Source organism: Diadema antillarum, unplaced genomic scaffold, assembly GCF_040938485.1.
Source record: "Diadema antillarum isolate AM-2024a unplaced genomic scaffold, OU_Dant_1.0 seq00000657_RagTag, whole genome shotgun sequence".
In the NCBI taxonomy this organism is placed as follows: domain Eukaryota; kingdom Metazoa; phylum Echinodermata; class Echinoidea; order Diadematoida; family Diadematidae; genus Diadema; species Diadema antillarum.
The window spans coordinates 740,827-767,761 of record NW_027271569.1 but is presented as its reverse complement, the minus strand read 5'-3'; the positions used below and the strand labels follow the sequence as shown (position 1 = coordinate 767,761).

Here is a 26,935-nt window from a genome sequence, read left to right as displayed (position 1 = left end):
CGCATGACAAACAAGATGGAGCCGTACCAGAATTATGAAGGCCACGCGACAAAGCGCCAAAGAACTGATGTTGGGGGGCGAGGAATTCAGTCAGGAGCAAGGGTAAAACTCCTTCGTATCATTTTGTGTATAAAGGGTGTCTTGAGAACTCAATACAATATCTAATGGTAGATTTATTGCCCCACATAATTGAGTAGGCCCAGGCCACGTTTCGACCAAGCCCACGCCATGGCATGCATTGGCATGCATCCTGGCCTGTGAGCTGTGCATGCAGAAAAGCACGCGTTGCATTTTAGATATACCGGTAGTATTTAACTAGATCTACCATCTGTATTCTAGCGTGGCGTGTTGAATACACTCACTGTAACATTGTTAGACCTCTAGTATGGGCAAGAACAAGCCATCGGCATCGCATCGGTCGATCAAGACCTTTGCGTTGGGCTCTAAAAAATTAGAGTAACTGCGGCAGTAAAGCGGCTGTGCAGCCATTCGCGGCAGTTACAACATACACCAGTTCGGGAAACCCACTCACAAGGGGGGCCCCTCCTTATAAGTAACCCCGTCCCCCTTATAAGTAACCCCCGGGGCACCCCTTATAAGGAGTCTCCACGCTTTTTTGCAATGCAACGCGAAAATGAAAGAACTGCGGCAATTCGCTTGATTATGTCCATAAAGCTTCACAAGTTTCCTAGTTATAGGGTGTCTGTAGCATTTTTGCAACTTTTGAAATTCTATAAAAGGTGGATTATAAACTATTTCATATGAAAGAAAGATATGTCATTAGCATATATTTCAAATTTCACGGCAAAATAATTATTCTATCTCGAGAAATTCAACTTTCAAATCACTGCAATATTACAACTTTTTTTGACGAGCACGCACGAAAATGTGTCCAAATCATGTTTGCAAACAAGGCCGATAAGTAGTATTCGCGTGCAGATCGCCAGCGACCGGTTAATGAGCGTACAGCGGATTGCTAAAACGCGTAACCAGCGCAGAAGCCACTCCCCCTCGTGTCGTCATAATACATGTATGTTGTGCGTACGTACAATTGTATACAGCGCTCAGCGTTGTGAATGAATACGTAGCGCATGCATTCCGGCCCGCGTGTTTTTTTTAGACGGCACAGATTGGGGAAACTAAAAATCTTTCGGGGACCCTATCCCTAAACCTAACCCTAATCCTAATCCTAACCCTAACCATCAAACCCTAACCCTAACCCTAACCCTAACCCTAACCCTAACCCTAACCCTAACCCCAACCCTAACCCTAACCCTAACCATAACCAAAAACCCTAACCCAACGTTTTTCCCATAGGTTTAACACGCGCCATGCCCCAATCTGTGCCATCTTTAAAAAAAACGCTTCCGGCCCAGCCAACATCGGCGGACGAGCTAGCGAGCGTGCATTTGAGTGTATTACTATGTACTACCTACACACTGTACACACGCGCTATATGCGCTACACTACGTACGTGTGTACATACGTACACGTACACAGCTGGCTACAATAATGCGACGACTACATAACACGTCGATGCTGTCGAGCTCTATGGCAGTTCATGTGAAAATGTTATATGGCTATTTAGCCATGAATGCCACTTTACCACCATTCGTGGCTGAAGAGTATAGCTTCCAAAATCGTTGCTTGCCCTTTTTTGTCGATTGGAATTTCAGTCGTAAAAATCGGTATTTGTACCTACCTTCCACCGCGGTACCGCTTCACAATTGACTTGCCTGATATGGTGCGTTGTGTAGCCTAGGCCTATCTGTTGTGCTGCATAAGATCGCGAGAAAGACTGTAACTCGTGCATCGTTAGTGCACTTTTCTATTGAAGTATTAAAAAAATAAATATGACTCTACATGGTCATTCGTTTGGATTGCTAACTCATACATTGTAGGCCTGTTATGATCACTATCAATCCAGTAATAGAACATGTACTTTGACTACGTTGATACTGATGCGCCAGGTGGTTTACGAGCGTGTATACATACATGCACATTGTGAATGCTGGGCAATCGTAACCCCATAGAACTCAGTGCTGTAGAACTATCGCAAGTGAAGCGACGTGACAGCTAGCTAGCTAGCTCAGTCTGTTTTCAGTGGCACAGGTGTGGGCGCGCGCACGTACTCGTAAGTAGACACACACAGCGATCTAGCGAACTACAGTACATTGTATGTAGCTACGTAGCTACCTTGCGACGGTAGACACACTGCTGACCTACACGTGTAGGTCCGTGAGATACACACACACACACACAGCGCGCGAGCTAGCTGCATGCGCGCCATGTGGCGGCGAATGCGTGTAGATTTACATATGTATGAGCGTATTTGCTCAGACGTTACTATGGTTGTTGCATACGAAGCCACGCCTAACACGTTCGCTGAGATCAAAAAGTTATTGCAAGGGGTATCTTCTAGGAAATATCCCCGGTCCAAGACGTGGAGCTAGCGAAAAACCGACCTCACCATCGGATTCAGCACATCCTAAACTACTCGCATGCCACACGCTGGTACAAGTAGCGAAGCAGACGCCGAGATATCGAGATAGGTGTGATTCTAACGACATTTACACCAATTTATCGTTGGAGTCATGTACCAGCGCTTTGATAGATTATGGAGCAAAACTTCCTCTTTCATATGATACCAAATTTGTTAGGATTCGATAGCGGCATGGACCGGGGATTTTGCAATAAATGCGATTTTTTAGCACAAAACGCGGGGTCAAAACAGCGTAGGCGCGTGACTCCATTGTTTTCTATGGGGCTTGCGTGTTGTAAGATAGGGGCGCGTTTTGTCCGAAGGTTGGCAGTGCGCGATCAGACACCCTACTAGTTACTCACGAAATTTGAGCAAAATCGGTTTGAGGCATCATATCTAAAATCATGGATTTAAATGCGATGTCAAATGACCCATGCGAATGCTGAAATGCGAGCGATTACTGGCGCGAGTGTCGCCAGGCGCGGCGGCGCAGCAATGCTTGAGTGCAGACGTGGCGACTGAGTACGAAATTTGTCTCCGTACTCAGTCGCCACGTCTGCACTCAAGCATTGCCGCGCCGCCGCGCCTGGCGACACTCGCGCCAGTAATCGCTCGCATTTCAGCATTCGCATGGGTCGTTTGACATCGCATTTAAATCCATGATTTTAGATATGATGCCTCAAACCGATTTTGCTCAAATTTCGTGAGTAACTAGGAAACTTGTGAAGCTTTATGGACATAATCAAGCGAATTGCCGCAGTCCTTTCATTTTCGCGTTGCATTGCAAAAAAGCGTGGAGACTCCTTATAAGGGGTGCCCCGGGGGTTACTTATAAGGGGGACGGGTTACTTATAAGGAGGGGCCCCCCTTGTGAGTGGGTTTCCCGAACTGACACGGTAATATACTGTAAAACATGATATCAGTCCGGGAAACCCGCTCATGAGGACCGCTCCCGCGTACGAGGACTGCCCCGCCTCATGAGGACCGCCCCCACGCCTTATGCACTTGTCAATGTAATGACGCACCCCACTACCCCCGGACATGGGTGCGTCATGGTCATTTTTTGACTGACCACACGGGGTTTTTGACGCACCCCCACAGTCACTTTTTGACGGACCACACGGGGTTTTTGACGGACAACACGGGGTTTTTGACGAACACCTACAATTGCTGTAGGTCACTTTCTTGACGGACATCCTCGGTACATTTGACGCACCCCGTAAATACTGAAAGGATTTTTGCATACGCTTTATTCACGCAATTTCATTTTCTTTCGGTTCGTAAACACAATTTGTCAAAGTTTCGGCAAGTTTCCCTTACCCTGGCCCTGTAAGCACCGTACCGTCATTCACCGTACATCACTCTGCTGCTACGATATTCCGAATGTATGTGCATGCAATCCATAGTCACCTGGCCATGACTTGTCTGCAGATGCGCTGTATGTGCGCGGCCATTTCTGGTCCGGTTGAATGCAACACATGGACGATGTACGTTCGATGAGGAATAAACGAGCACGCTGCTCACTTGCGAATTGCACAGCGTTAGCGAGCGAGTCGCGCACCACTAACACTCGACTTGCCTGCTAACTGTACTGCAGGTACGCGCAGTACGCACCACGCAACGGTATACAAAAGATCGTATACGGAATTCCGTATACGATCTTTGATTTTACTATTTAGTACTGTGAGGTTGAAATCGTTATATCGCTAAACAGTCCGTCTGGCTTGAGATTGAGTATGCGTGATTTCATGAGTTTGTTGGAAAGAAAATGTGAGGAGAAAGGGTGGCTTTTAAATCATTTGCTTGCCAGATTCGGGCAAGCATTTTTCCCTCTCCCTCCTAATAGGCCTACTCCAAAACGCTTCCCGACTTTGATTTTCACTTGCCGCGGGAAAGCGCTCACTGTAAATTCACTCGCGGTACGTACGTGTATCCGGTACTGGTAGCGTGCAAAAATGCGTGCAGTTTTCCATAGCCAAGTGCATACCATGACGCACCCCTCGGTTCAGAATAATGCGTGTTATTTTCCATAGCCAAGTGACGTACCATGACGCACCCCTCGGTCAAAAATTTGACGACAATGATGGGATTTTGACGCACCTCTCGGTCAAAAATTTGACGGACATAGCTGGTAAAATGACGCACACCTGGGTCACAAATTTGACGGACCAAACGAGGAAATGACGCACCCATGTCCGGGGGTAGTGGGGTGAGTCATTACATTGACAAGTGCATTATGAGGACCGCCCCCAGCGAATAGGGGGGCCTCATGAGGCGTTCCCCCCGGGCCTCATGAGGCCCCCCTATTCACTTCTATTCATCTCACATCTGACGTATAAATTGTCGCAACTTTGCACAGTGATTTTTTGTTACGCACACATGTCCACTATCCATGATGAAAAGAAGAAAAAAATCCTATCTGTTTTTTTTTTCAAAAATCGAGTTTTAATCAACCGATGCAGAGCGCCCATTAAAACACGTGATCACGGAGCACGCGCGTATTGCATAGGGATTGTACATCGTGCTGCAAGCAGAAATACTACGTCGCATATCGCCCTTATCGGCGAAAATTGTGCCGGGTTTTGCCCTGGTAAATCATGAAAACTGCTTTGGCCAATGGTAAATTTCTTTTATGAAAACAATTGTGTTAATGAATAATCTTGTCTATGATATATGAAATGGTTGAAAATTATTTGCCTGATTTGTTTAGAAGTTGGAAAAACATTTAACAATGCTTAAACTGCCACAAATGGGATATTTTACTCTAGATCTCAGTTCGGGCAACCTCCGAATTTGGAAGTTTTCCAATATCGGCAGTCCTGGCCAAAGCCTGCCGTAGAGTGCGCTCAATACTTCCGAATTCGGAAGTGTCTGATGCAGTAGTGGCCATCGGCAATGCAACTGCATGCACACTTTCATATTGCTACACAGCACTCGTGCGAGGCAGGGAGACTGACGGCGCAAAGCAAGGAAAAATCTCAGAAATTCATATCAAAATCACCATGGTTTTTTTTTTAATTTTACATACCTTTTATGTGGATTGTGGAATATCTGTCAAACTTGTAGGGTGAGTTCCTTTGAAAGCAGTGTAGAATTGTGATTATGGGTGAGAGTGGTTAGTTAGGTAAGAAGAAGCTTGACCGACAAGTCTGTCTAATTCCGTGAAAAACTTAGCATTTATAGTAATGACATTTGCTGGGTCAGGTTTTCGCTTCATATAGACAGACACCATTGATACATACGCTATTGCAACGGTTTGAATTGTTTCGATTCAACGCAATTTCGACCCAGTTCCCCCCGCATAAAAATGGTTATTATTTTTTCCAGCTTGGTTTTCAAACCAAGCTGGAATAAGAACAAGATATTGGGAGAGGATAGAAAGGAAAGAGCCTTGTAGATGGGGGGGGGGGGGGGGGGGGGGACAATTCATTAAGGAAGCAAAGGCCCATTAGGCAAAAAGTATAGTTGAATAGGAAATTGTTAGAGTTTAATAGACGAGGAAAACAAAGAAATGAATGATAGGAAGGAAAGGGAAATTTTGAAAATGAAAGAAGAAAAGATTGGAAAGAAAGATATAAGTTGCAGCACATACTCGCAAATGTGCTCAACCGCTTTGAAGCTACAACTGCTAATGCGAGACTTGGCTGACGAAAAGAGAGAGAAAAAAACATTTTGTAGCTTTTTAACGACACCTTAGAAAGAGCCGCTGTTGGCTACACTCAGACCAAATGATTGACCCTCGGTGCATGCGCTGAAGGTATTCATACTGTGCTTGGGTACAGAGCAGCATTTCAGGTGATCAAGATTTTCCATCTATTTTCCAACACTTGTAAATTCGGAAAGTGTGAAAACTTCTATTCGACTTTGGAGACTCAGATGCTAGTATTTTAGTTTACTGAATAGTAAGGGTGAGTTTGTGCATGCTTGGAGATTATTTGACAAACAGATGCGAAAGTACACTAGCGCCAACCTTTGTTTAGTTCATCAAAGGCCAGTCTAGTTTTAGCTCCTTGCAATGCATCAGGATGGATGTAGGAATATTATTACAGCAGTATCTGAAAAATCTGCACCAAGGACCAAGGTTCAATCTCTTGTGCCGAAATATGACCGCGCGTGATTTGTGAAAGCACAGATTTCTACATGTAGACAGCGATTGAAACTTGGACAATGTTACAGTCAAATTATGGGCAGCTTGCTTTAACCTTCACTTAAAGTTCATTGAATGTCACTTTAATACAACAAGCGTGGTGAATGGTGAATGAATGTGCTGCATGGGCACCACAAACATGAAACAAGTCCCTGCATGGTACAATGTACCTGATAGCTGGACTTCACCAAGTCCCCCCTAGATTTTGTAATCAACCAACTGTTCAAGGCAAATACTCACTGTCTGTTATCTCGGGTCACACTAAGACCTGTGGTATGAGTAGTATGGTATTATGAGGGGAGGGGGATGTTGGTCCTCAATGAAGTCTGAACATCTTGTAAAAATCAGTCATTTCTGATGTCAACTTCACCATGAAATTTTACAACTGTACAATATTGTACATATTCAAAACTAATGTAATATCTTCTGCTGTAGAATCTACATAACAAGCTAGGCCTACTGTACATGCAAATTGACCCAAAAGATAAGTCTGTATTTATCGTTGGGGATATGTTCTGTGGAGATTACCGATAGATGGTCTTGCTTCTTGGAATCTCCTATGCAGACTGAAGGCTGTGATGCATGTGTGCAATACTGTGGGGGGGGGGGGGGATGCTGTAGCACGGAAGCTGATATGCCAGTGATCAGTTACATGTACAGCTTATCAAAAGTCTAGAAGTACACACACTGCATGTGCTTCTATGCTCTTTGGTTTTAACTGTGTGTTAGCGTTTAATTAGCATGTAGACGAGCTGGTAGCTGTGTCTTTCTCCATGAGAATTCTACCTAAATCTTCGTTATTTCAAACAGCTGGTGTATTTAATATGAGATGTTAATTTTACTATTTAACTCTATCACTGTTTCGGGTCGATTTAACCGGCCCGAAGCCTGCCACCAAAGTGCTCTGGCTGATTCAGACGGCCCTATTTGGATTGACAGATTACTTCAAAGGCTTTGATGCTACCATTCTATCAACTTTAAAAGTTAAAAAATGTTATAAACCTCCTCCAGACAGTCGTGGTTTCTGTCTATATGTAAATATACCCTAGATGGAGTTTCTATGCATGTACAACTGTACACAGGGTGTGTATATCCAGTAACAGCACTTGCCTTCTTTGTACACAGGATTGCTTCGAAGAACAGCATAAACCGCTACCCTCCAGTGTCGTCCATGTCAGCAACCTTTCAGACAGTGTCAGTGAGGCAGATATTGTCGAGGCGATGCAGCCATTTGGGTTGATAAGGTATCAATTATTTCTTAAGTGTTTATTTTTTCATTCAATATTTCTAAAGTGTGCTTTTTTAATGCCTCCACCTCTTTACATTTAGCCTTCTATGTCTTTATTTTGATTTTAATGCCATGGTTCACACACTTTGTTGCTCCATTCTTGCAAGAGTCGCGATGGGAAGAAATCACACTTTCTCTGTTTTTTTTTTGTATTCTTTACTATCCCCCCTTGCTACTTGAACAGTTTTGTACACAGAATCCAGAAGGGGCAGGCTCTGGTGGAGTTTGAGGACATGAAGAGCGCCAAAAGCTGTGTTGAGTTCACACAGGTAAGTCATAGCCAAGTTGTCACAGCTAGTTCATGAGCTACATACATGTACAGTGTATGTATGTTTGTAGTTTTATTGTGGTAGAGGTTTTGTTTCTCTTCTGAAATGTATTCATTTATTATGCTGAACAATATGTGGTAATGGGTAAGGAATATGTATGCATCTCCATATACACTGTAGTATATCTTGCAAAGAAACATGAATATTTGTGATGGTACATTATATTTGTGTGAACATGTTTTTTCTCATACACATTACAGTGTATGTAAAAGTGAACCTGTACAAACTGTAATTAAATGCATTTTTGCTTATACATACTTGTACTATTCATGTGTTGACAAAGCAAAAGGGTGTTATCTCTAAAAATGCTTGCAAGCGTATCCTGAAAACTTCTGAACTACGGTAGTTTGAAATGATTTTTCATGCAGGCCCATCCAGATAACATCATCAATGTCGGAGGAAAACCAGCATACTTTGACTACTCAAACAGTGCCAGGATCATCCGCCCAGGGTATGCAAGCTAATCAAGCCAGTATCTACAATTTTACTTTCTCTTTTTATAAATTCCCAACTGTGTGTTATTTCTCTTGATTAAAGGCACTATTTTCTTATTTTGTTATAATGTTTCTAGTTTGAGAAATCTTTGTATGGACATGTACACTGTACATGCTACCAGAGTCTCTCTCTCCCTGATAATTTGTAGCTATGAAGCCAAGTCCAAAAATTAGCACAAAATATATATGCTAAATGCTTCAAGACAGTGAAATCTGTAAATGTATTTACCATACTCAGTATTTTCCATAGGCGGTGGTGTTAGATCAAATTACTTTTTACAAAGTACAAATTGTTTCTACAGTACAATGTACATGTACCCTGCTCCATGTCAGTGTTCATGATTTGCATTGTGCATCCATCAAGATGTTGGGCGCAAAGTTTGTATTTCTGAATGATCTTAATTGAAATATCTACACCTCCACTTTCAACCACGGAAGTGTGGTTAGGAAAATAAATACACTATTTTTCTTTCTTTCCTTCTTTTTTAGACAGTGTGCCATATCTTACTTTTGTGTAGACCAGAACCAGGACGTTCAGTACTGAATATTATTATTGTTGTTGTTCTTATTATTATTGTTGTTGTTGTTGTTGTTGTTGTTGTTGTTGTTATTATTGTTATTATCGTCATCATCATCATTATTATTATTAGTAGTAAATGAATTTATGTGATATTCTGTGACTTCACACAGAGAGAATGACAGCGAGGAAAATGCCAATAACGTCCTGTTGATGACTGTCCTCAGGCCAAAGTACAGGATCACCACTGTAAGTTTATACACTAGATTATGCAGAAACTAGACACTGGACAAAATGCACACACACACACACACACACACACACACACACACACAAATGAATGAATCGCAAATATGGATACGAAATGATCCAATTTGCCAGTGATTACTTAGTATCAATGAAAAATTTTGTGTAATATACCACTTACAAGTACATTGTAGTTTATATACCTTGATAGGAAGTGTGTGAATGTGATTGATGTTAATGTCAATGTCATAAGGGTGGATTTTCTTATGGAAAAATTTGAACTGAATAAAAAATATGTTTTAGATACGAAATGTTGAGTGTGCATCATACATATGTACAGTCTGTTAAATAATCCTGTAGACCTGTAGTTTCAGGCATAGCAAAGGTACATAAATGTGCATGTCTATTATATTTTGATTTATATTGCTCTGTAAAAAGGTATGTGATCCCGTCTTCCCTACCTCCTGCTGTAATTGGACTGAAATTTGTTATTGACTATCTCAACAGGATGTTATCCACGCCATCTGCAAAGGATTTGGAAATGTCCTGCGCATCGTCATCTTCAAGAAGAATGGTGTGCAAGCCATGGTGGAATATCCTTTCATTCAGCGTTCTGTTTTTCTTTAGGAAGCAGCAAAGAGTCCTTGTGGCGTTGAGGTGGCCTATAAAAAGTGCTGCCGTACATCATCTTAGTTTAACCAGTTTGATATAAATTGCTGGTGCAATTTTAAAAGCATGATCTACCAGGAATGCTTCTTTAACTGCCTTCAGTCACTACTTCTTTGTAATTTTTTTTTTCAAAGTTTGCATAAGATGACAGCTGTTTACACTAAACACTTTCAGTGAAAACACTATTTTCACTAAACACTTAACAGGAAACACTTTCCTGCTATTAAATTAGTGGTTGCTATTTTGGAATAATGTGTATTCATCATTTGACAGTGTATTGTAATGCAAGAAAGTTGAAGACTTTTAAAGACTTTCTATAATTAGCGCCAGTGTTGACTTAACAGTCTCGGGGTGAAATTAAACTCAACAAGAGACCATTTAAATCCAGTGCGCTCCAGTTATGATGAACACTGTTGTAACACATTGTTAAATGAAAATCTCGTAACAGTTATCATCGGTACATCTTTATATACTTCATTATTCAGCTATAATGAAATTTTTATACAACGAAAGAAAACTGCTAACCTGAGGACTCTGTTGTAACAGGAGTCAGGTGTACAAGAAACAGACATCAACATGCTAATGATATCCTTAACTCCAGCCACACATTCGACACCATTCAGAATGCCACCCTTGCCAAACAGAATCTGCACAACTGTGACATATACTCTGGCTGCTGCACCCTCAAAATTGACTTTGCAAGGGTAGGTGAATTCCTTGTCATAGTTTACTCATGTGAATGGGCACATAAAAAAAAATGGCGAACAAGATTCTTTGATTAATAGTGAATTGGGCACTTACAAATAATCTGTGGTTGACATAGTGATGCAGACTGTTGCTTTTCTGCAGTATTTTGTACTGTTTTTAGCCAGAAATTTGCTGCTTTCATGAAAACTACTGTTTCCCAAATTCTGTTACTACACATGTCTATTCCAGAAAGGAAGAAGTGCTGCCTTCCACAAGAAATATACCTTTCAGCCTTCAAAATTTGGTCATGCTGTTTGCTGTTTACCAAGGTTGGAATCGTTGTTGATCCACCTCAGTAGTTTGATTATATCGCCACTTCGTAGGCAATTTATAAGCTGCATCGTACAATATGTATGTCTTATACAGTGTGAAAGTGCAGGGGGTAGATAAAATATGATTGTGATGTTATTGGAGAAGATTTATTTCTTTTGAAGAAAAATTTGAATTTAGCAACATATTTATCTACTGAGTGAGCTTGAATTTCTTCAGAAATATTGCAGTCACTTTGCCCGTGTAGTTCTTGTGAGAAGCCTAAAGTGAAAATATGTGAAAATACAGTGGAAACTCGATATAACGAGATGGTCGGGACCGAGTCATTTTCCTCGTTATAGCCGATATCTTGTTATATCAGTAGGCATAAAAGAAAGCATAACATAAAGACATTAATTTGCACATGTGGGACTACCCATCATCTTTCAATCAATACTGATAACTTAGTAATGTGTGTGAGGTAATAACTCACCTTTATGGGTAAGAAGATGTTTTTTTGCCAATGAAATCCGATATCAAGAATGTTTTTCTTATTAATTGTAGATGTTTGAATTCGTAAATCTGTATAGCTTGCGATTGTGTGAAGATCGTATGTGGATTGGTATGTGGTTATGATATGAGTGTGTGTTGTGTGTGGAAAGCTTGAATTTGGGAATGGTCTGCACAATGCTGTGTGTGACACATTCTGTATGTACATTATGACTGCGTGTGTGTGAAGATGGGGAATTCCCTACGTAGAAAGCCAATCACAGCATCAGATTGCCTCACACTTGCTAAACGTCATGATGATGTCATGTATACGGCCGTCCCATCACACTTTCTGCATGTATCAGTATGCGCACACACACACATGTATACACGTACAACATGCAGTGCTAGCTGTAGAGTGAACTGAAGAAAATATGTGTGTACAAGACAGTTTTTGGCGCATCGAGCTTTACAATCTCGGAACATGTGATAGCACAGGCGAAGTAAAGCTTTACCCGAAGACATTTTGTTTTACCTCGCTATAACAGGTTTGATTGGCTATGTTTTTCTTTGTTTGGAAATCACAAAATTTATCTCGTTATAGCAGTTATTTCGTTATAGCCGATCTCGCTATAAGAGTAGCATTTTACATAGACTTGTGTGGAAGCAAATTTGGGACCGGGAAAATTTCCTCGTAATAACCGATATCTCGTTATAGCAGTGTTCGTTATACCGAGTTTCCCCTGTAGCTGGCTTACATATGGTTATGATATACCTACTCTCTAATATTCATTATTTATTGAATTCAACTTGACTCTTCTCATTCTAAATTACCTTTTGTTTCTGTAAACTTCAGGGAACTGAGCGCAGGGTAGAGGTAATATTTTGTGAATTATCTTCAAAGACATTTTTTTTTAAATTGTTATTATTGTGTTTTTTATGCAGCCAAAAACATTGACGGTTTACAAGAATGATGCTGAAACGTATGACTACACCAACCCTGGCTTGAATGCAGGTGAGTCTTGCTCCTTTCTTTTCTCACCACTAGTTACCCTGGTTCATGTTTCATCAAAGAAAGTATTCTAGATTTACTAACAACAAACCGTGCAAAAGTCCGCCTCACATGGCATATGGGGAGTCTTTATCTTATTGCCAAACCATTTATTATTTATCTGATGTTGTGTGCTTATTAAGATTATATGTCTAATTCTATGTTATCTGTATGATTTTTAAGTCAGTTGAGTTATTGCACTAGGGGATTGTGGAATGGCTAAAGATGTTGCTGATTCATGAACAAGAAAGTAAAACACACTTGATACTGGAATTGTATAATTGGACTTGAAACAAAGAAACACTTCTCATTTGCATTGTTGGACTCCGAGAAGAGATCCAGATTTTTTAATCATGCTATTAGCTGTACATTGTGTTTTGAGCCTCATGTCTATAGATTTGTCTACCAGCTTGTGCGTTTGTATTTTGTCAAAGATTGATTTCATTTTGTCAAAACAAATGAGATGTGTATGCTCTGTATTATGATACTGTCTACATCCATGTACACAAGTATAATGTATTCACACCAGTATATACATGTACTATTGAAGACTACAAATGTATTTTAATACATGTACATATTTCTCTTCAGTACAAACAAACATGCTTTCTATGCCAATGAAAATATTTCAACTAATCTCTTACTATAAAAGTGGACATTTTTGTGCTTGGAGTGGTACAACAAATTTTACAATACATGTTTTAATAAATTCCTTATGGAACATTAAAATTTGTAACATATGTGACCCTGCACCACAAAACAAACAAAAAGTCACCAGACATGAAATTTTAGTTAAGAGCATATTCTGAACGAGCAGACTTAAGCTTTAAAATGATGTATAACTCAAGTCAAATGGACTCTCCTAACCTATCTAAATATTGGGAAGAAAGCACACACTCCAGAAAAGTGTGAACTGAGAAAAGAGGCTCTGAAGTACAGTGTCTATTCACATGCTTAATCTTTACCAAGCTGTGCTGGCTGTGCGATGAATGGGACAAAAACAGGATGTAAACCACTGGAGTAACAACAATGAAGGGATTATCAGATCAAACTGAAATTGAGCATGCCTTAATAACACACTCTGTCCGTTTTTAATGCCAACTTTCAAAGTAGAAGCATCATCCTTTCAAAAGTTATAGGAGTTGAAAGTGGAGAGTGAGTACAATGTTTTTAAGAAATGAAAAGAGGACTTTAAAGACACATTCAATCACACACTATTCTGCCAAAAAATGTTCGAAATAAATTGCTAGAAAACACACTTTCCTGCATGTTTAATGATCGCAAATTTTAGCATAATGTAGAGGAAGACTTGCTCTTCCTGAAAATATGAAAAAGTCAAGATCAGCTCGTTTGACCTATTTCACCTATTTTCAGTCCTCACACAAAATCAGTGCGTGCGACTTTTTGTTCCTTTTGTGATGCACGGTCACATATAACAAGCAAAAATATTCACATGCTTTAATTTTCATGCTAATTTCTGGTCATGCAAAATGCACTGGAATTTCCACTTTTATAGTAGTACACTTAGTCATCTACTGTGATTGATACAGAAAAGCATTCAGTCTGTGTTCAATCTCAAAAGATTACTCTGAAAGTGCGAATGCTGATACACTAATGCAGGTACATGTTGTGTGTTCTTGCATTGTACAGTTAGTATTCCATGAATGTGAGCCCCTGGTGACTATTTTACATGTCTCAATAAAGAAACAATTTATGGGGAAATAAAATTTGTATCATCAAGATGCACAATTCACATTTGCAATGAGGATTCTATGTAAACATGAGCATTGCTGTAAAAATCAGCTCCAACATTTGCTATTTTCAATATCTCATTTTTCAGAAAATAAAAACTTCTGTTTGTCATGCAGCCCTGTAAATGTTTCCTTTATGAACAAACTGCATAGTCAGAACTACTATACAATGTATGATGTACAGGTGATCACTCTTTCAACAGGTACTACTGTAAGCAGCATCGCAGATGTTGTATGTACAAGTACATGTACAATTGCGTTTTCACTAATTCAATATTTTACAGTTATGTATGTAAATGCAAGTAAGAATAGATACAATGTACATTCATTTGCACATTCCTGTTCAAGTAAGGCACACGGAGAACACATGAAGAAAAGATATTCCTAAACCTGAGATGACCTGCGTGTTGATACATGTTCCTTCAAACAACTTGTAGGTTATATCCATATACTGTACATTGTACAACTGTAAGTGCATCATTTTGTTTCTTGCCAAATGAAGCTGAACTTCCTTACAAGATTGCCATTTTATGTACCATCTGAGAGTATTACCTTGTACCGTGTGCCATAAACAGTAAACAATCAATTCTGTGCTGAAATGTGGGAGAATATGAAATTGTACATTTATCATGACACTGGGCATTGTGAAGATTAAGTACAACATTCATCACCTATTTGCATCTGACAATATGCTTCGAAATACAGTCTATATCAAAAAGTGTCTGACTTTTTTTTTTCTACTACCAGTTCAACAATTTGTCTCTTGTGCAAACCTCTCCAATACACAAAACTGATATTATATGTCACCCATTTCATGAACCTTGAAACAAAATTTAAAATGCAGTATAAAAAATATATATAAAATGATGCACTAGTAGTCTCACCAGTGTTGTATTTAATCTTCCCTTATATTTCACCCCCCAAAAAAAAGTTTTTGTAACACTTACACTGTGTACGTATGATTTAAATTCTTCCATTATGCAAGAAAACAGAGTTAATACATGTTTTCCTTCAAACATACACATGTATATATTTCAGTTCAGGTAAACTGCAGCATATGACTACAATGTACAATTGTACATGTCATCAAGTACATTGTACATTTATATCACTTTTTATACTGTCAAATGGTGTGTTACACAAGCATGAGTATAAACATGACCAGTATTGTATGTAAGGGCTTCATATTGTGTAGTCAGTCTTTCAAATGTGCATAGGGAATCAGTGTACAGTTGTACATGTATGTCCTTACATGCAAGTAATGCATTCAAGATAGTAGAAAGCAAATTAAAATCACCAAATGTGGCTGCCAAAGACTTGTGGTATATTTTCAGAATCCCAGAATATCACCTCCTTCAAAAGAGCACAAAAAGAAGATTGCAGTTTAGCAAGGTTATACATTATGCCATATTATTCATGTTCAAAATGTTGATATTCGATTTTACAAAGATATATTACCTTATTCAGTTTATAACATGGTTGTTACTTGTACAGAAGATACAAGTCGCCTCGTCGGATATCACTTGTCACTATTCCCACTTCATTTGGTGTTTACAATCAAAAGTATTTTGTGCATTTTTACTCCAACATCTCACATAAAGGGATTGCTTTTTGGCAAACACTTGTACATTTCTGTATGCAGTACAGATGTACTTCAGTTGTGTGACCCTGCTTACTTACATGTACACGTTGTACGCTCTTTAAATGCCATGGTACTCCATTTTTTTTTTTTAAACCCCAGTATGGTGGAGCAGGCTGTATCCAATATCAAATTGATTGTTAATTGATTTGTATTGAATTTGATTATGCCATCAAATGACACTGTATTTTATGAATATTTTGTTAGCACACAGATTACCAACACCATTGATATGCAAGACCACTTGTGGTACCTACAATCCAACACTGCTATTTATGGTATACATGTACTTCAAATGTATGCACAGATCATTGTAAGTATGTACACTTTTAAATTCACAGCCACTGGTATTTGGATATAGTAAGACAGCCATTTCAAAGTTTTCTAGGAAAAGAGAAAAAGATAAGATACATTGTACCTTTCTTTAAAAAAAAAAAAAAAAGTACCTGCAGGCCACTTTCTTCCATGACAGCTACAAGGCACAAATGATAGTTATTATGGGGTACAGTATATTGACACATTTTCATACATTCGCCTCCAAAACCAATCATTAATTTGCTCCTACAAATTTAGCATGAGTGGATGGATATAAACTATTGTAGGTGATCATGGGCATACACTGTAATAACTTTTTTTTTTTTTTTTTTGCAATGGCTGTTTTACTTTAAACATTTTGCTTGCACCTCCATTTTAAACTTTCACACTGAGAGTGGCCATTATCCAGTTTATAGTAAGTGTCGGATTGCATGCAAGTTATAGAGACATGCCTTTAGACACTGGGATTTATTGTGTACATACACTGTATATACATACATTGTACTTGCTACTATGTTTTCATGTTAATGCACACAATTCCAGGGATTTTTCTCTGTTGTATTCATGTACAGCGACATTATGCAACTGCGACAGTTCACGAGTATGCCATATCCAACATTTGTACTTCTCTTAAACATTGCTAGCCCTGTCTTGAAAGCCATGTTGCCACAAATGTTCATGTACGTGTACTAAGTTTTATGGAGATGACTTGACACTTTATAGATTCTAGCCAACCCTCCGCACATTTCCATGGTAACCATATTGTGACACCCTATTTATGGGTGTAAAACAGAGCAGTTTTGACTGAAACATTGTTGTTACAAGTATCTCGACTCAGACATTGCAAGAAAGTAAAGTGAGTTGAAGCTGCTGTCATGCATGTACAAGTGTATGTGTATCTGAACCATCAAACCAGACAAACCTGTACACTGTACATGAATACTTGTGGGAACACAGCACCAGTTGTGTATTACACAAACTTCTCAGTGAAATGGCCATACAAGTTCAAGCAGATACTTGACTTTGCCCCCCCCCCCCCCCCCCCCAAAAAAAAAAAAAAAAAAAAAGAAAGAAAGAAAGAAAGAAAGAAAGAAAGCAAAGACATGTTCACAGACTTTGATATGCATATGAGACAGTAGTTCCAGTGATTAGTTCCTGGTACAATGGAGAACATCTTCAGACCCACATGATACCAGCACTGACCGACTGTACCGCAGGGGTGAACAGATATTAGACAACTACAGCTCCATCGAACATTCCAAGATCTCTAAATAAGAAAATGAAAAGAAAGCCAAGACACAATGTACACTGTACATGTACATCCCAAAGAGCCGCAAGACAAGCACAAAGGAGTCTCATCACTGATGCAGCCACACGCATGCAAAACATACAGAACTACTGACCAAGTACCTCATGTTCAACAGGACGAACAGTCTCCCTCGCTGAGCCCTGAGAACGAAATGAAAAAAGAGCAGCATCGCTCCCATCCTCTGAGATTGCATCACTACGTTGGATGATCCTCCGCTACGTTGGGTAATGGAGGTCTCTGCCAACACAAGGTTGGGACTGGAGATCCACACCGTGGAAGTGTGCCGTAGCGCTGGATATGTTATTTGTTTATAATATACACCACAAGGTAACATGGGATGACTTTTGGTGTGTTGTCAAATGCTGGTTTTCTTTTTCATCGTGACCAAGACACATAACTGGAAATTTTCCTGTGTGTTTAAAAAGATATTTTGCAGTTTTCTTTGAAGTAGTATTTGAATTTTTCTGTGTTCTGTGTGTTGTAGTAGATCCTAAAGTCTTTCTCGACCTTTTTTTTTTGGTGCATATTTGAATATGATATTCTTCTACTGTTCTTGAATTGTTCCTTTGAATGGGTTTACAAGAAGATTGAGCAGTTTAGAATAGGAAAAAACAATGTACATTGGTACGATTTGATAGTCTGCAGATGATACATCACGTTTTGGATTCAAACCATGTTAGAGTTGCTACTTCTGAACTGCAGGTGCATACAAAAAGCAAACGACAAATTCCCTCTGCATTTCTCCCTTCATCTGAAAAGCTGCACATTTTGTGATACCGAATGCTAAATGCTTATATCCGACCCTGGTTACAGTGCACAATGTAGGTCTCATTTAAACTTTAGTAGATGTTACTTTTGCACTTCCATTTGTATCCTTTTACTTCCTTTGCTCATATTAGATGTACAACTACATGTAGTCAAAAAGTCTAAACATTCTCTGATAAAATTAGGAAACGTGCTGTTGCTGTTGGAAGGTCAGATTGCAAGGCAGATGGACAAATGCTGATGTGATAGCAGAAGTATGTTTCGATTCTGTGAAAGCAGTGAAGTTTTTCTAGTTTAAAGACAAGCAGTCTTGACTCAAATAAACATGTAACAGTTCAGGTAGTACGTGTTGATCTATAAAACATAAATTGATGGTGCCACTACCAGGGATTACTTTTATGTCTTTTGCATCTGTACATGTAGTTGTAGATTTGTGTTTAAAAAAAAAGATCAGCTGACTTCATTTACTTTGTGTGTGTGCTGTGCAGCATCCCAAGGGCGTGCACTGCTGGAGGACCCACCTGAACCTGCCTACAATGGTCCCACCACCATGCGAAGGGAGGGCGGTGGCCCACCTCAGTACGGTGATTACGGTAAGCAGCATTCTGAATAACTGGAGTGTGCGGGTGTCTGTGTAGGAAGCAGGAAGTTCCTCCATAACCAAATGAAGTGCATGGCTTTGTGACACCAGGGTTGCTGTTTTTTCTGGCAGTGTGCCACAGGAAGGCATTAATGAGAATTGGCATCCTCAGTTTAAAAAGAGGACAATATTTTGACCATAATGTCAGCAGAGGTACCATCATGCTTTTATCCCGTTGAGGACGGTTTGATTTTGCTACAACACACATTTCCCATAGACACCTGCCGGAGTATACTCTGGACTCGTCCTCAATGGGTTAAGTTGACTGCAGGTTTCCTGTATCAATGAAGATTTTCTATGTGGCTGTGATAAACACTGAAATTTAAAGGGTACTGCCAAGCAAAAACTGTTTTTGCTGTATGAAAAATAAACCAATCGTGAATGTATTATAGTTATTTACTCTCCATACCTGTACTCTGTGCATGCTAGTGGCCGATGCTTTGAAGCACTATCTGTAAATGTTGAGCTGCTGGAAATATTTCCTCAAATTGCTCTTCTGTGAGTCTTGTTCTTTCCATTTTTACATAAAATTTTGATGGAAATTGATGATTTCAAACCTTAGTTTTGAATTCTGAATGGTGAACTTCATTCATTGCTGTGTCAAATTGCAAGGTAATGCAATGATAGCAGTCCCGCACATTGCATTTGGTGTTGGATTGTCAGAACTGCTATAATTCCTCAATCATTAACAGAATCAACAATTTATATGCACAAATATGCACAAATGAAAGTCAGACAGCAATGTCAAGTACACTTAAATAGCTATTTGTGGATTTGGTCTCATTTCTGTCACCCATTAAATATGCACTGCCACAGGAGGAATGCAGGGACCACCACAGGGCCGACGCGGACCCCCTGGATTCCACGACCAGGGCTATGGGCCAGGCGGACCAAGGGGCTTCCCTGCCGATCGCGGGGACTACGGATACGGCGGGGGCCACGACATGATGGGCCTGCAGCCCTCCCCTCAGATGGGCCACCAGCTGGGCAATGGGAACCCAGTGGTTATGATCTACAACATGAGCACTGACCAGATGAACTGTGACAAGCTCTTCAACCTTCTCTGTCTCTATGGCAATGTCATGAAGGTGATCTACTTACCAATTCCTCTTTGAAGCCAGAAGGGAGGAAGTAAAAATAGTAGCTTTATCTAAAAATTTCCCATATTCAGAGAAATGCTCAAATAGAGGGGCTCCCATCTGTGCCTTACTCAAAGTTATTGTGATTCTTGTTTTTGCAAGATTGGCCAAGTCTTCCTGATTTTGCAAAAGGCATTCTAAAAAGATTAACCCAGCCTTTACATCTGAACAGAAAATTTGATGGCGTCCTTGATATTGGAATTTTCATCGCCTATTAAGAACATTGAGATTTGTGTCGGTGTCACACAAAAGTGTCTAACCTCAATGAATTTGATGTGGATTTTGGCAGCACTCTGCTTTGAAACAAAATAGTTTCCTAATGAATTCAGATTTTGTTTTTACTTCTTAGTAAGAGATATATGAACTCCACTATAAATGCAATCTCCAAAATGTACATGGCAACTTTGTAGTTGCAAGCGACAACAATTTTTTTTTCTTTTTGTCAGTTACATAATGAAAAAAAGGTATTTCCATGTAGTTCTTGGTAAAGACAGTATCTGGGATTCTATTCTGTACAACGGCTTGATTCTGCACAACAATGTCCACCATACCGTGCGATTGTACTCTTATATCTCATCAAATTCTATGTCAAAGATTTATGCTGTATTGAAATGGTGGTAGACTGTACATGATATATAGGAACTCTCCTTTCTTTGGTTCTGCAGGTCAAGTTCATGAAGAGCAAGCCTGGATGTGCCATGGCAGAGATGGGAGATGCCCTGGCCGTCGAGCGGGCCATCACCAACCTCAGCAACATTGAGTTCTTTGGAAGCGCTGTCCAGCTCTCGTAAGTCCTATGATATATATGTAGCCGTCAACCCTGCATTGATGTGATGTATTTATTTATTTTTTGTTGTTGTTGTTGTATTGTGACTCCCAAGATCATGGCTCAGTGCCATTTGGAATCCTAATTCCATATGCGAATATTGGCACCTCTGTTTGACTGCATGACTAGACATCTTGTGTTAAAATGGTAGCTTGCAGACAAGTGCTGGATTCACATTGCCCTCATCTGTCAAATATCCCATTCATTTTATATTGATAATGCCAATGGGTAGTGATGATATTTGATGGAATCTAATGGATTCCTGTAACCCCATTCTTGCTTTGCTTTAGTGAGGGTAATGGGATATGCATTTAGTAGTGTGATGTACCAGCAATAAGTTTTAGACTATTGAAATTTGCATGTTGTACAATGTATCAAACTTAACCCAGTTAGAAAGGTTCAATCTTTTGTACTACGTGTTTATATCATATAATATGGAAGGTGCCTTAAACACCTATCACTTGTTTAATTTAGAGGAGTTTCAGTTGTTGTGTCTTATCTGTATAGAACTGAATTTAATTTAATTTTTGTTCAAAATACTGGATGGAATATATGAGGTGGTTGAACGAAAGATAATATACAAGTAAGCTGAGAGCGTGTGTTCCTCTTTTTATGCAGTTTCTCGAAGCAGGCGTGTGTTGCCCTGTCCCAGGTGCCAGGAGAACTGCACGATGGGACACCATCCTGCAAGGATTACACCAAGAGCCGCAACAACCGCTTCAGGAGCAAGGAGGCAGCCAGCAAGAACCATATCCTTTGCAGCATCTGGTGATGGCCACGTTAAGAGCACCCCAGCTCTTGAGCTTTTATGAAAATGTTGATCATGTTTGGCTCAGGGAAACGGATTGGACAGATGAAGGGATATATGAAATTTGCTTATTTGCCAAATTTAGGTAGTAACTCATGTTAAGTTGGACAGACTTTACTCCCAAATCTATGAATGGGATATGAGCACATGTGAGTTTTGTGAGTTTCTGCTTTGGTGCTGGCATTTCTGACATGCATGAATTGCTGTATCTCAGTTTTTACAGTGTCAGTAAATGAAAGGGCACTGTATAATTAGCATTATGTAATCAACATACAGTAATCAAGATACTGCTAGAAGGCAAAGGGCCAGACCCAAGAAATATGCACATGATTTAATAGCCTTAGTGAATGGCTACAAGAGCAGTTATATTTGCATGGCTACCACAGTTATTGCCAGTCCCTTTCTGATGTCTGTTATATCCTGGCTTTTGGCTTGCGGTCTCGAGTTTGATAGATAATGTATGGGACTGTAAAGAGCAGCAGTAGCCAGTCACTCCAGTAAAGAGCTGCATTAGATCTTCCATACTAGAAGAGGGAGGCAATCTGTTCCCTGCTGCAAAGAGACAAGTATCGCCTCTTCTGAATTCAAAGGAGTGAAATACAGTGCACTCCCGTTATAACGAACACGGTTATAACGAAATTTCGTTATAACGAAGTAAATCTTCTGGTCCTAAAATTATCACCATTAAAGTCTATGGTAAAAAATTCACTTATAACGAACACGGTTATAGCGAAATTTCCGTTATAACGAAGTCTTTTCCGAGCGCCACAGACAAGGAAAAACAAAAGAAATGTGCTCCATTATAACGAAATGCGAATTGCTTTCGAAAATACCTAGTGGAACAAGCATTTATAGCGTCTCTGCATGGGTGAACGCTTCACACCACTGTGTGTTCGCTCTTTGTGTCACGCACAGTTTCTGAGGAGAACTTGCGTTTATTATTGTGATACAGTTATCCCATCACATTTCACATAGCTTTCCGGTGTATGATGAGTATTCAGCAAACAGAATATGATATATATACGTGGTTTCCTTGTTTTCGTTATATATTGTTTTTGTTCGGTTATAACGAAATTTCGTTACAACGAAAGAAAACTGCCGGTCCCGAGCATTTCGTTATAGCGGGAGTGCACTGTATGATGATGGTGCAGTTTTTGTTTTGTTTTGTTTTTTTGACCATTGGGTGCCTTTTGTCCCTTGACTCCTGTATCACGTATCCAGCAACCATCCAAGGTGCTCCACTTCTTCAATGCTCATCCTGAAAGTACTCCACAGACCATCAAGCAGGTAACACATCCTTTCAATCATTTACAGTTTGGTTGCACTACTATCTGGGGAGAGGGGTGTAGCAATTATTTCAGGTTAATGCTCATTTGGGTCCCCTCCCCCGTTTTGCTTTCATTTTTGCTGGTCCAGAGCTATTCTCGCCACCTTTTTACAGCTGGGGGAAATTGTATTTTCCCCCTTTTTTCTGTCTTTCTAAGAAAAAAAAATAGTTGCATTTACTGAAAAGGCTCCACTAGTATTTTCTTGAAATGTCTGTAGAGATAGGGGTGAGTCTTAAACTTTCATTTATTGAGTGTTTCATTTATGATTTTGTCTGTTGACCTTTTCTAAGGAAGTTGTGGGTGCTACAATATAAAACTTTTGTTCCTTCAACTTTATTTTGAAAAATCAAGACCCTTACGATAATGATAAGAGCATGAAATGAAATCTGTTTGACTGGATTTGTGAAAATCAGGGAGAGTACAGTTTTGTGATTCATCCGAGTCAAATACTTTAATACTACCTGATGAGTCGAATCTACATCAATATAAATCTCAAGACAATTTTTATGTGTCTGGATATAACAACCTCAAGGTAATTATGGCTGGAGTAGACCAACCCACTAAATGCAATGCTCTTTTAATTCAACAGGTGTTCATCAATGCAGGAGCAAGGGAGCCAATTGCAGTGAAGATGTTTGAACAGAAATGTAAGTGCAAAAATAGGTATATGTATGTTTACGAGAGTAAGAATTACAGTGCCTTTATATAACAGGGAGGGATTAAAACCCACATTTCTCTCCCTCCTGCCAAGTAATAATGTGACAACAAAAAGATGTCGGTTTCATATTTTGCCTCCCATGATAAACCTCAGTTTATTTTGTTGCATGCTTAGTCAGGTACCACCTTCCACATTTATGGGCATTGATTACAAACTAAATATGTTACTTAAAAAAACAAAAAACAGTAAAAAGAAAGCTCACTTCAGGCTACTTGAAGGAGGAAGAAGAAGAAACATGAATAAACAGGAGATGCGTCCTGTGTGCTTCTTCTTTATGCCTTTTGTAGTGATCAACTGCCCTTGACAAAATTCCATTGATATGTGTAGGCTTCCAATGCATTTCTCTACTCTCCTCTTTCTCTTTTTTCTCTGCCTCTGAAGAAAAGCTATACCTTTGTCATTTATTTTTCCTTGTTCAATTGTAAAATGTATGTGGTATTCCCCTTCAACGAAGTCATTCAAGCAGAAACCGGAAGGGCTTGTTGTATGCACTCATATATGCTTTATTGACTCTGTTGATATCTGCTTTCGTGTGCATGATTCATCCCTTTCCAGCTGACCGCAGCCGCACTGGGTTGGCCGAGTGGCCCGACAGAGCATCCGCCCTCGAAGCTCTGGTGGTAGCCAACCACACTACCATGGAAAATCCAGGCAAGGAACCCAGCTGCTTTAGTTTCTTATTACATTCTTTATTTAGCATAGTTTTAGACCAAAGAGTTCTTTCTTTCTTTCTATGGCTCTGCCACAAAGTGTTGCTGAAGCATGTTGTTTTCGGGTTGTCTGCCAATACCTCCGTCTGTCCTTCCATCCGTCCTTCAATCCATCCGTAATTGATTTTGAGGACAATGTAACAAAGCACTTGGCATATGTGCATATCAGTGGATGAAGCTGCACCTATAAAACTGGGGGCGTACACGTGCAAGGTCACAGTTCATGGTCAATTTCCAAATTTTTGCTATTTCCTTCCAATATCTCTGCAATGCCTGAAGGTACTTCAATGAAACCTTCATTGAAGGCTATTGGGTAAAATGTCAAATGCGAAAATTTCACTTTTTTCTTCATATCTCAGAAAATTGCTCAAGCTCTCTTCATGAAACTTACTTCTTATACATGTATTGTGTGACTATGATACTTGTGGGAAGTTTGGGGCATGAGGTCAAAGGTCATGGGTCAAAGGTTGGGTTAAAATGCTAAGATTTCACTACTTCATGCTGAAATTACACTATTTTTCTATGATGGAAAATTTACCCACATTGAAGTGGATTCGCTAGATAGCAGTTGGCTCATGCACTTATTTTCAGTTATGCGTTGCTTAGCATACCACGCTCTTTCTTTCTGCTGACATCAAATTTGTCCAAGATGAGTTTGTTGTGGTATGGTGGAACCATTCCTCGATGATTTTCTCATTGCTCGTTTTCCCAGCAGGAGGCAGATGGCCATACATCTTCAAGCTGTGCTTCTCCAGCAGCCTCCATGCTGAGTAGGCATTCCCGAGACAGACAACGTTGCTGCTCTCATCGCCTGGTTGTGCCCTCCATCTTGCAGTGTCTGTAACAAAAATGGTAGTCTCTTTCGGATAAGGCGATATGTTTCAAGAGTACGGTAGCGAGAAAAAAAATCTCAGCAGCAGTAACTGTTGGATGAGATAGAGCCAATGTACTGTGCACCCTTCTTACTCACTCATCACTTATGTACAGATTCCACTCATGTTGGTGCACATTTGTAAAATATAACTCGTAATTCCTGGTCAGTTGTGTTTAAATAACTGTTCGCTGTTCAATATCAATTTTAGTGTTACGACAACAATAGCAAAGTATCCAATTCCACCAAGACTCCTTGACCTTCAATTGATTTTCAAACTCTGAAAACTTGTAGAAACATTAACCTGATTTCTTTGATAAAATGCATTCATAATTGTTCATGCTGTATATAGACATTCACTTGACGTCATGAAGCAAAACAAGGAAACAAACTAAACATGTAGCTATTAAGTCACTCGGCAGAGAATTATCTGAAAGGGTGAGTTAATGTCAACAACACCATTGTGTCATGCTAAAGAACTACACTGGAATTTCTGGTTATGAAATAATGAGCCGTTGATCAAACTTGTTCAGACTGCTACGAGTATTATGTGTTTTTTAGTCTATTCTTTTTTTAAGCCTATTGTATGTAATTCCACTTGATTTTATGTCCATTTTTGTGTACTTACTCGTGTTGTACAGTATCTTGGTAAATTACTTTCCGTTTTGATGACTCATGATTGAGTTGTATGTGCACAGAATAAGTTAAGCACTACATTAAAAACAGGAAATGACAAAAGTCAGATTTCTTCTGGCGTGAAAATTTTGACCGTGAACTTATTCTGCTGCCCATATTTTGATTTTTGAAAGTAAGTCTTGATCTGGATCCATTCAGACTAAAATCCACATGATTTGCCAGCTCACTATTTTTTTTTCTCTCATATTTCTGTTCTTTTGTCATTCCATTGCCCTGAAGGATGCACAAGGCTCTATATTTCATCAAGCTAGCATGATTTCTGTAACATGGTGTAGATACATTTACAATGGTCACTAGTTCTATGACAGACTGATGACCAATTTCTGTAATGTCTGGTTTGTATGTTTTTGTGTTAACAGGCTTGATGATTTTTTACTATTCAACGCTAGAGGAAGTCTACAGGTGTAAGTTTATGAATTGCTGAATGTAGTTGCACTCTGTCGTCGTAGTTGGTAATCATTCTTTATGATCCTTCTCATCTTTTCAGCTAGATAGCAGTGTCAAATTGATGTCATTCTGGTACTAGGCCCTTTGCATACATACATGTGTACTTCAGCAAGTGGTGTGTTCTAGACTCTTTTTTTTTTTCTCACAATTTTTAAAAAAACACATTATCAAGCCATGCTTTGAGTTGTCTTTTGTATTCATCTGTGTAAGTTTCATCTTGTTTCTCTGCTCTTATGGCTGTAATAAAGTTGTCTGTCACACGGTA

General features: G+C 39.6%; 1 protein-coding gene across 1 annotated transcript; it reads left to right on the top strand.

The window, feature by feature from the left end:
• Nucleotides 1-26,935, top strand: LOC139736594 (heterogeneous nuclear ribonucleoprotein L-like). Its single transcript, XM_071647339.1, has 16 exons — nt 1-102; nt 7,755-7,873; nt 8,102-8,186; nt 8,615-8,697; nt 9,431-9,506; nt 10,011-10,098; nt 10,782-10,876; nt 12,603-12,672; nt 18,976-19,080; nt 19,944-20,215; nt 20,932-21,053; nt 21,711-21,841; nt 23,114-23,187; nt 23,818-23,875; nt 24,502-24,597; nt 25,372-26,935. The coding sequence occupies exons 1-16, from the start codon at nt 4-6 to the stop codon at nt 25,428-25,430; spliced, it is 1,632 nt and encodes a 543-aa protein (XP_071503440.1). The 5' UTR covers nt 1-3; the 3' UTR covers nt 25,431-26,935.

What these genes read in the sequence shown, in the direction of transcription:
- LOC139736594 (XM_071647339.1), top strand. Translation starts at nt 4, where the DNA reads ATGACAAACAAGATGGAGCCGTACCAGAATTATGAAGGCCACGCGACA. An exon ending in CAAAGTACAGGATCACCACT is followed by an intron (nt 9,507 to 10,010) that starts GTAAGTTTATAC and finishes CTATCTCAACAG; the next exon opens with GATGTTATCCACGCCATCTG. An exon ending in CACTACCATGGAAAATCCAG is followed by an intron (nt 24,598 to 25,371) that starts GCAAGGAACCCA and finishes TTTTCCCAGCAG; the next exon opens with GAGGCAGATGGCCATACATC.